Below are 10655 nucleotides of genomic sequence, written 5' to 3'. Positions count from 1 at the left end.
GAGCATGTTTGAACAGAGCTGCAATCAGACCTGGCACACTCAGAGCAGTGGTAGCAACCATCTTGCTGAAGACAGCACAGCAGACTCCTTTTGGATTTCCACTGGGGTGTGGAGGAGGGTTAGATAAGCTCATAGTAATTCCTCCTGCCTCCCAGCTATTCATAAGAAATGGTTAGAACCACAAAATGTCCTTAGAGAGTACCACCACTTATTTTGTACTCTGGAAAGTGACATCTACGGTGACTTTGATTTAAATCAAATGGTCCATTATGTGAATAATGGTCCAGTCTATGGGGATGTTGTGAAACGCTTAGTGACCACAATGCTAAACAATGAAAGAAAATGGAACATTCTCCCAGGAATCTTGACTCTGCCTAGTCAAGGAAGGCCCAATAATGCCTTCATGTTTGTTCTTCACTCGGTACTAAGTAGCTAAAGGTAGAATAAATTGCGAATAAGGACTATTCTCAACCCAATTGTGCTAAAAAATGTTGTTACACCTTTATCTTGGATATTTTGGGGAAAAAAACCCTAAACAGTTTTCATTTAATTACCAATATTAACTTCAAAGAAGTATAATTCTAATTCATATTATTTTGTGAGAAATACATATCTCCAAACTCTGAACTTCAAATACAATAAAAATATTGGTGTCTGTTTTAGTAAACATTGATAAACAGTGAAATATCATGAGAGCCCAGAATATTACTCTGAGACCAGAAGCCTTGAAGTTGGCTTCTAAGCCTCAGGGACTCTACAATGTATTCTAAATCTAAGCAGTATGATTGCCTAAGACCTTCAAAGCATTGCCAAATTTAACAAACTAAAAACAGGTACAGAGAATAAACACAATAAGTGTGATTGGACACATTGCACAATGTTCTGTTCGGCCCTTTGGTTTCAAATGAGGCCCAGGGACCCCGTTAACTCCTGTTGGAGATGGTTTGCTTCTAAGAGTTCCCAAAGCTTCTGAAACCCTGTTCCCTGTTTGATATTGCAAGAAATGTCCTTACCACAGCATAATATAGCTTTCTGATTTTACTAAAAGCTTGACTGATTTTACCAAATGCCTTAGGCTTTTCAGACAATACACCTCAATATCCTCAGGTGGGCTGGAATGTTCTCATTATTCCCATTTCTGAGACGAAAATGTAAGGATTTGAGTGAATAGGCCAGCTCCAGTGCATATGGGATAAACAGTTTCTTGGACTCACAGGCAGAGAGAAATACCCGGGGAGAGCTCCTTGACTTGAGTCTGAATGATGGGGTTCATCTCAGCTTTCTCTGGCACCAACGGCTCCTCTGCTTCTCTGTAAGAAGCATGGTCCTTGATGGCTTCACTCCACCCACTTAAATATACCTCCTTACAAGGGAATAAAATAAAACTTCCTTTTAAACCGGTATTTACTTGGATTTTCACAGCACTCCTTAAAGTGCTTTCCCAGGGCAATCTGCAGTAGAGATCCCATTCTACCCCACCTCTAAAACACCAACTTTAATATGAACTCTCACAACCTTTCTGAAAGCTTCATGTTTTAGAACCCAAGAAATCATCCATTCAAATTCAATACTTTTTCAGTTGAGAACGCTATGGTGAAATGAAAGGTCACTTGGCTCATTTCTGCTTTTTGGTGGCAGAACAGGCATTAAAGACTCAGCTTAACTGCCTCCTTCTCTGTAAAGCCCTCCCCATCCCCAACTGCTCCCTTCTCTGAATTCACATGGCCCTTTTTATACCTGCCTCTATCATAATTCTTCTGTCACTGCACTAAACTCATTTTATATTTTTCACTTGTTTACATCTATTTTTCTACTTTACTTTGAATTCCTTAAAGGAGGGGTTGAAATCTTATTCATTTTTGAATAACTCCCTAAACTCACCACTGAGTAGCCACCCAAAAACTGTCTGAGTTATAAATTCATGAATGACCAGATCTTCACTATACCACCTTCCCCATAACTGTTCATTTTCCCTGTTTACAAAATGAAGACTGCACTGATGTGTCTCTCAGGATAATTGTGTAGTTACGTATGACTGCCAAGTGCTTCAACCATAAAAAAGCTTTATAAATGCCAACCATGATTATAACCCTTTGAAACAATGGGATATATGATTTACAAGTAGAAAAAGATGAGACACAGCATGTAATGCTTCTTGCCTGCTCCCCATTTCTATCCCCACCCACCATCAGATAGTAATTCAGAGGTAAAAACATCAAGTGGGAAGAGGTAAGAGGGTTTAACTAGGGTCTAGATAGGATTTCCAGGGCCTATGCCATCACACTGCCATCAAGAGGGAAGGCACATAAACCTGACAAGAGGGGCCAAGGGCAAGAGTCCCAGATAGATGGATGACCCCCAATTCACCGTTGAAGTGGAGACTCAGGTGAAGAAGGGAGATGGTTGGCCCTTCCAGAGCAGATGACCTAGGAGAAGGACTGTTAAGGTGGAAAGGTTGTGAAACTCTGCTCTATCCTCGACCTCCTCTGTGGTGGCCTACCAAGGAAAGGGAGGGCAAGGCTTATCTTGTTCATCTTTTCTTCCCCCTCCCCCTAGGTGTATCATATAAAGGGGCCAGAAAAAGTGTGTTGTCTATTGAATGAATGGAGCATTCAGATTTTCCTCCCTACCAATGTGTGTCAGGAAGAGAGGGCAGGAACATTTTGTTTGGTTATTTTCCTTGTGGGTCCTTAACAAGAACTTTGAAGGCAGAGGTGATTCGCTAAGCCAACTTTTCACACGGCTGTTGCCATCCATTGTAGAGCAAGCCAGGATCCATGATCAGATTGTTCCAGACTTGACGTCATCTGGCCTCAGAGGTCAGCAGCGGGCACAGAATACATCGTGATGTACTGCGGGGAGGCGGGGAGGCGGAAGCTCTGACAGCATGAGGCTGCAGGTCCAACCCAGCAGTGAGCTCAGAGAGGGGTTGATGCTACTTGTCTCAATGTGTCTGAAGAAATCAACCAGGTCCCAAACAAAACGGGCCCTATGTCTTACGCTGGAAACATCAAATTATCTGTGAGTAGAGGATTTGTGGGTGGGTTGTGGGACTAGGTGGGGAGGTCGCATCACATCACAGGCTTCTTGGCAGGAGGTAGAGAGGGATTGTAACCCTGGGCCCAGTCTAACTTGTGGTTTGTAGTTTTTTCCCAAAAGTCTCCTGTTTCCCCGAAGAGTTCTGGATGTGGGAACAATTAAACTTTTTCCCACTTCTCAGCCATACCATTGTCAGTCACCTCAGAATGTTTAATTCTTTGGCATAAGGAACTGTGAGGGGCCCCCATTACCTCCTCTCTTGATGTCAGTGAGGGAGTGGTTCCCTGTGGCTGTCTTACGTGAAATAATTCAGCATTTGTACTTCAATGAAAATTCATAGGTATATATTATTAAATGGTACTGACTCATTCCATGGCTTCTCCTCAGCTGAAGAAGTGCCAAAAATTGCTATGGACGCAGTAATGATGAAGAATACATTAAAACTAAAATTGCTTTGTCAAATAATTTGCATTCAGTGCTCTGAAGAAAGTACCTCACACATCCAAGAATATCACTCTGTCCTGTGTCGGTGTTTTCTCAAGATTCTACCTCGGAGGGAGAGGAAAATGACATCTGACTAGAACCTTCTTCCCTTTTGTGAGCTTCATGAAAGCAGTGCCTGCACACAGTGTTTGCCCAAAAATGGGGCTGACTTCATTGAATTATGCAACCTATATTCAGTATACCTCAGAAGGGAGAAGGGGAAATATGCCTTCACACATCATTCAGCAGAAAAATAGGAGAAAAGGTTTAGATTTTATAAAAATCTAGCTTTTTTCTTCACATTAATGTATTATTTTATATTTAATATCCCCAGAAGCACGGCCGAGGGAGCAAACGACCCCAGCGCTTCTTACTCCTCTCCTGTTCAAAAGACTCTGCTTCTACCTCAGACATGACACTCTGAGCTCAGTGACCACAGGCTCTCACCTCCCTTCACTGCTCTCCATTTCCTCATCTGCAAATTGGGCATCATAAGCCGTGCCTAGAATACGTCCTGGGGTTCCTAGTGTGTGAACGTGCTCTGTGTTGTAAGCATGCAATGCAATAATACAGGTGAAAATAAAAGCTTTGTAAAACTGCAGGCCTGTTACACAAGGGTGGATAGTCCCCAAGACAAGTGGTATAGATGAGGAGTCCCAGACTTGAAGTCACGAACATTGGGCTTTTTAGCCCGGGCGGCCTCAAGCACACCCAGCACTTTTGAGTGAATTAGAAAAAGGCACCCCTTGTGGACAGACACAGTCGTGCAGGCCCAGAGATGGGCGAGCAAGTACCATCTCTGGCCAGATAGAGAAAGGCCCCTCTTCCTCTAGTGGACGCTCCCCTGTGCCGGGATTCCAGTGCCCATGTACCCCTGGCCAGGCATTCTTGCATAACTGAATTCAGCAGCCCCAGCTCTGCCTGCTCAAATTCTGTAACCGTAGAATCATCTTTCCTGCCTCTGAGCCTCAGTTTCCTCCCAGAAAGACGGAATTGAATTGTGATCAGTCCTTCACAATTCATCCTTCGACTCTAAAACTCTAAACTTCAACTCTGAAAGAGCCTCCTTCAGCTCCAAAAACTACAAAAATTCTAATAGGCTTTCCCCTCCTTCTACAGAAGAGACCATATAGCACACAGACTGCAATTTCTGAGCTCAATTTTTTGAAAGTCATCTGATGACACTCCCTAACTATTTGAATGAAATTATGTAAGGTTTGATGTGGAGCAGATTAAAAAATAAATACTTTAGTGTTATACATGATGTTCCAGGTATAAAACATGGATAACCTGCAAAGCAGGAATAACTACTCTCTGTTGTCAGCAACGGCACAAGATGTGCATCTAACACAACGATATCTATCGAGGCCTTCACTCGCCTTCCGTGGGGCTGAACATCAGAACCAGGGCTGAAGTCCCTGCCTCTCCCCGAGTGCCCACAGCACCCAGGAAGCAGGACCTGCGAGGAGCCGAAGACCAGTTTCCTTGTTGATGCCTGTTGCCAGAAAACAGAAATCAGATCCTCGCCCAGATCACCCTATCAGCAGATCTGAGTGCCAGCAAACGCTTCTCAGTGAGACTGCAAACAAAGAGCAATTGACCTTTTCAAAGCTCAGGAACTTTTAGCCCTAAAGCTAAATTAGGTTCAAAATTTAAAAATCACATGTACACATAATGAACCCATTCACAATTCTCAAAATGTTAGTAGAAGTAAATTTGGTTATATTTGTGAATATTTCTAAAATCAATTTTTGCTTTGTTTTGTATTTACAGCAAGAGGGAAGGCTTTTGGAAACAATGACAACTATGTCATTTTTGGAGAAGGTAAATGAAGCCCAGAAAGGGAAAGAGAGTAGCTCCAGGTCACACAGCAGGGCTGGGATTCTGATCTAGTGCTCTTTCTACTCTCCCATGATGAAAATGCAACCAGAAGCAGATGGCACATAAATCACTATGATTCAATTTTTCAGTCTCAAAGGATGAAAGTTCTTACCACTAAGCAAGATCAAAAAGGGCAGAAAGTAACTATGATTTTTAGAAAATGTTTTAATTTGCTGGTTTTCTTAATGGCTACTACCTCTCCCACTGCCCATCACTACAACCTCTCCCACTGCCCATCACAGAGGCAGGTGAGCCCGCTGGTTAGTGGAGTAGGCTCCCCTAGGCTAGAACCACCCCAGCCTCACCGCAACAATGTCTTTGCAATGTCTTCCTTAGAACTGGCGCCAAGGACCAGATGCTCTCTGGATTAACACCTCTGTTTGCTAACCATCTCTGTTTCGTCAAAAGCAATGCTACCACCTTCTTGGTGGCCCCCGAGCGTCTGCCAGCAAAACTAGTCATGCCCAATATTGCCCCTTGGTGGTCCCCAAAGCTCCTGTGGGACTATAAAACCATTACCTGGAGATAAACCAAACATTTGAGAGAAGAAAAATAAATGCAAGATATTAAAATAAGGCTCCCTTTATTTAAAAAATCAGACACAAGCAGGAATCGGTGTGCTAGACAGCAACAAAGAGGAGAGGCCACCAAAATATATGCAGATGAACACTGGAGTCAATCAGAAATCCATTTTTCTTGAGAAAAAATGCCCCTTCTCACCAGTGGACCCCACTCTCAGGCAATGTGGTAATGGTACCCTGGTTCAGGTGGGATTAAAGACTTCATTCCAAAGTCACTGGGGTGAAGAGCCTTTCTCCTTCAACACCTATACAACATTTTTAAAGACACAACTCATAGGGCAGTCCTTTCTGGAGCACCGTGGAGGGTGAATCAAAGCTTCCAGTGTAAGTTTGTTCTCTGGTGAAAATACCAGAGCCAAAAACTCCACCAAGGCCCTGGAAAGGCTGGGTCCCTCCATCTCATGCACAACTCATCAGAGCAGTTCCTTCTCAGCCTGGGGACCCTCAGGCCAATGATACGTGAGGCAGTTGTGGACCCTGCCAAGGGATCCTCAGATTCAAACTCATGGCTGTCAGCACTGTGAGAGGATGTGCTGAAAGGCACAGAGCCAGAAAGGCCTTCTGAGCCCAAATCACACACTAACTTTAGAACTGGAGCACACGTGAGAACCATAGTTTCGCCAAGAACGGACTTATTCTTTCTGCTTGAGTTTTTGGATCTGGAGCGAATGAATTGTGTGTGTGTGTGTGTGTGTGTGTGTGTGTGTGTGTCATGGGGAGTGGGTGACTGGGCTTTGAGAGATGAACTCATGGAAAACCAAGACAGACAGACCGAGTGAAGGAAAACAAACCTCCTTAGGAAGAGAAGGGAGATCTGGTGACCCCTATTAACCTGTTAATTTATACTATGGCTCTGTACAAAAATAAAAAGGTTCTCATAAGATTAACAATTTAAATAAATATCTCATAGAACATTCTTTCTCATCTTTATAGCTCATCTTTGGGGTTGATATTCAGTTCATGCTTCCCTTGCTGTTCTTGATCCAGGATTGCGATCACTTCATCGGCCTGTATTCGCTCCTGCAAAAAAGACAATTTACACATTTCTGTTACAAGCGTAATAATCAGCCCCAGAGGCAGATGCTTCCCAAATACTTCCAGGCATCCATCTGTACATGGATTGGCGCTAAATCCAGCTAAGGATTGACCTCATCTTCATCCCTACATGGTGCCTTCTCCTGACCTCCCTATATCCGAAGCAAGTACTTTCCAAGATTTCTGTCTTGCAAAGAAGTCTTGTATATTCAACTGCCCACCACCTTTCTTCTTTGTGGTCCCATAGGCATCTCCAACTCAGTTCCCTAATTCAGTGTTCAACCTGAATTCACCATATTCTTCCTGACAGACCTACTCTGTTCCTCTACACAAATTCTCTCTCTTGGTAAAGACCACGGCTGCTCACCCATTTGCCCTAAAAGCCTAACCATGGTTTCTTGCATCTGATAAATCACCTGGTCCTCTCTGTTCTATCTCCTGTTTCTGCCCCGTTATCTTCAGTGCACATTACTGTTGACTTCATTTAGGCCAGGGTTTCTCAACTTTGGCACTACAGACATTTTGCACCAAACAATTCTTTGCTGTGGGGGGGCTGTCCTGTGCATTGTAGGATGTTTCGCAGCATCCCTGGCCTCTACCTACTACTGGTAGCCAGGAGCACCTCCCCTCCAAGTTGTGACAAACAGAAACGTCTGCAGACATTGCCAAATGTGCCCTAGGAGGCAAAATTGCTCTCGCTTAAGAACCACTGGTTTAGGCACATGTGATCTCTTAACTCAATTGCTGCAGCAGCTTCCAAATTGGTTTCTCTGTTTCACACCCCACTCCCACATGCTTCTGAGGGACCCTCTGCACTTAAATCATGATCACATCACTTTCCTGCTCACTTCTCACAACCCTTGTGTGCGTTCCTATTGCGTGAAGTTCCAGGTCCAGTCTTCTTGGTGTGCTTATAAGGAGGTGTCTGAGTTAGACCTTTCTCTCTTCTTCAGCTCACCATGTCTTCTCTCTCTTCACCTTGCACATCTTCCTAAGACCCTTCAAGGTCTCTGAATACAGCACTCTCAGAAGAATTCCCTAGTCCTACTTAAATGTCCCTCTGGATGCTTCCATTATATCCTATGCTTTCTCTTACCCCTCACATCACTCCATCAGCAGCTCCAGTTGGTCTACCTCCCAATGGCATCTCAAGCCTTGCACATTTTTTCACTTTCTGTATTACTACTGTAGTCTACAACACGTTAGCTAAAGCCATCTTCCATATCCTATAACTGCCCAGGACTGGGGGAGATTGGGGGAGGGCACATGGCTTCCCACTACAGTTAGAATAGAATTCATATTTCTTAACCAGCTGTCTAGTCTGACCCCCGCCTCCTCTGTGTCCTCTTTTCAGGCTACTCTCCATCTTGCATACCACGTTCCAGCCACTCTGGCTCTCTCTGTTTCTTGACCACTCCAAGCTGCCTCTGCTCTCTGGGCCTTTGTAACTTGTTCTCAGCCTGGAATACTCTTCCCAAGGCCTCTATCACAGCTGGCTTCTTCTTGTCACTCAGGTGGCAACTCACTTGTCACTTGTCCGGAGAGCTCTCACAGTTTGCCAACCCCACTCCTTTATTCTTGAATCAGTTATCTAGTTCCCTTTTCCACACAGCATTGATCACTCTCTGAAAATCTCCCAGTTATTTATTTTCTTACTTATTTGTTGTCTGTCTTCTTCCACTAGAGGGAAGCTCCATAAAAGCAGGAAATCTTGTCTTTTTTGGTCACTGCTGTATTTCCAGTGACCAGAAAAGCTACTGATATTTGGCAAGGGTTCCATTATATCTGACGAATAAATACACAAGTGGATGAAGGGCTCTCTCTGTCTAAAATGTTTCTCTCTAAGGAAATCCTACTCATCCTTTAAGGCTCACTGACATCTTCTCAACAAAGCCTTTCCTGCTTTGCTCTTTAGATCCTCTAAACACCATGCATTTGCCTCTCATAATTCATACCAAAATTTGCCTTGTGTTTTAATTACTCAGATTCCTGTATTATCTCTCCACTTTGACTCCAAGCTCCTTAAAAATAGGGGTTATGTCTTACCCAGTATATGTATTCCCTACAGGTAGTCCCTAGCACAATGCCTAGCACAGTAAGTTATAAAAATAACTATACATTTTATGACTTGAAAACAAACCCCCTTTCATTCAAGAGCTTGTAATTGAAAATTATGTCGACATAAGGCAACTAAAAGAACCAAATATACTAAATTGCTGTCATGATGTCTAAATATGACATAATGAGTACCACATTATGAATATGGGGAGAACAATTCGCTGCTTAACAAACTGACATACAGATAAACTTTCGGATCTGACTGCCACAAGAGACTGTTGCAAATCGCGTCTCTGTTGAAAAGAAAGAAGTTCAAGAGCTGAAACTCTGTATACAAGGAACCGAAGCTTCTGATATCATGCATCCTTAAGAGTTTACAATGCTAAATATTCCTTGAGAATTGAGTGCCTTTAAAATAATCTATAACAAGGGCAGAAATCTGCCAGCTCTAACGACTTCTTCACAGGCAGGCTTTCTTTGCTGAGGGATTCAACCTGATAAAAGATGCCTAAATCAGGGACTCCCAAACTTTGCTGCACGTTAGAATCACCTGGGGAGCTTTTAAAACTTCTAATACCCAGATCACATCCCGTATCAATTAAACCAGAATTTCTGAGGGTGGGAGCCAGATGTTAGTAGTTTGTAAAGACCCCTAGGTAATTCCAATGCATAGCAAGGTCTGGGAATCACAGTGTAGGATAAATTTTGTGGTACTTGCGAAGAGGCTCTGGTCATTTTCTTCTGTGGCCACTAGATGCCGCTACTGCCTGGAGACTGGAGAAGTTTCCTACAACTTTCCCTTCAGAGGAAGGGGACATTAGCATTGATGTTTCCTGGTTAGAAAGGAGCAAAGAGAACTTACTTTATGTTAGTTTATTTTAGTAGAAAATATCTTGGAAGAGACGGTTGAGATACTGAATAATGAAATAGATTGTTTGCTGAATTGAACACCAAAGAGAGAAAATAGTGAGGCAATTTTTCAACAGCTTGTTGTCTTCATGGTCTGCTCCTTTACCCAGGTTCCTTAGTACAGAAGGAATGCTGTGGGGGAATGGTGACATTTTGGAGGTGAAGAAGCACAAGGAAGGAGAGGAATCACAGGTGAAGGAGATTGCTTAGTGCCCCTTGAAATTTCCAGACCTCCGTGTGCTCTGTTCACATTGTCAGGACCATTCTTCCCTCTTTCTATGCCTGGCTATCATTTCTCCTCTTTTAGGATTGAGCTTGTATATGTCTTCCTTGATTCCCCCTACAAAACACATACTGCTGTCTTTTCACTGTCTATTTCCTCATCCATCTCTCCAAGTTCCTTGTGCTCAAGGACCATTGTACCCCCACGGTCTACGTAGCAGAGTTTTCCAGGCACATAGTAGATCTTCTGTCAACATCTGTTAAATATATGAAAGAATGGCTAAAGAATGTGGCCTAAAAATTGCATGAGTTAGGCTTGATGGCAAAAAGTTTATGAGAAAGAGGAATTAATTTTAAACAGTTTCTGATGAAATTGGATTCAATTTAGGGATCTAAAGAGGAAAATTGGATAGAATGTCATTTTTTAAAGACTAGAATTTCATAGTT

At 43.0% G+C, this 10655-nt stretch overlaps 1 protein-coding gene across 1 annotated transcript in view; it reads right to left on the bottom strand.

Annotated features, from left to right (window-relative positions):
• Window positions 1-5975: 5975 nt before the first annotated feature.
• Window positions 5976-10655, bottom strand: part of P3H2 (prolyl 3-hydroxylase 2) — a 147243-nt gene continuing 142563 nt past the window's right edge. Inside the window, exon 15 of the mRNA XM_087439861.1 lies at window positions 5976-7004. Coding sequence (XP_087295987.1) covers window positions 6912-7004 — 93 coding nt within the window. The 3' untranslated portion in view covers window positions 5976-6911. The remainder of the gene's footprint in view (window positions 7005-10655) is intronic.

This window comes from Ceratotherium simum, chromosome 15 (genome assembly GCF_057802395.1).
Source record: "Ceratotherium simum simum isolate JZ-2026a chromosome 15, ASM5780239v1, whole genome shotgun sequence".
In the NCBI taxonomy this organism is placed as follows: Eukaryota; Metazoa; Chordata; class Mammalia; order Perissodactyla; family Rhinocerotidae; genus Ceratotherium; species Ceratotherium simum.
The sequence above is the reverse complement of the archived record's forward strand: the minus strand, read 5'-3'. Positions and strand labels throughout refer to the sequence as shown.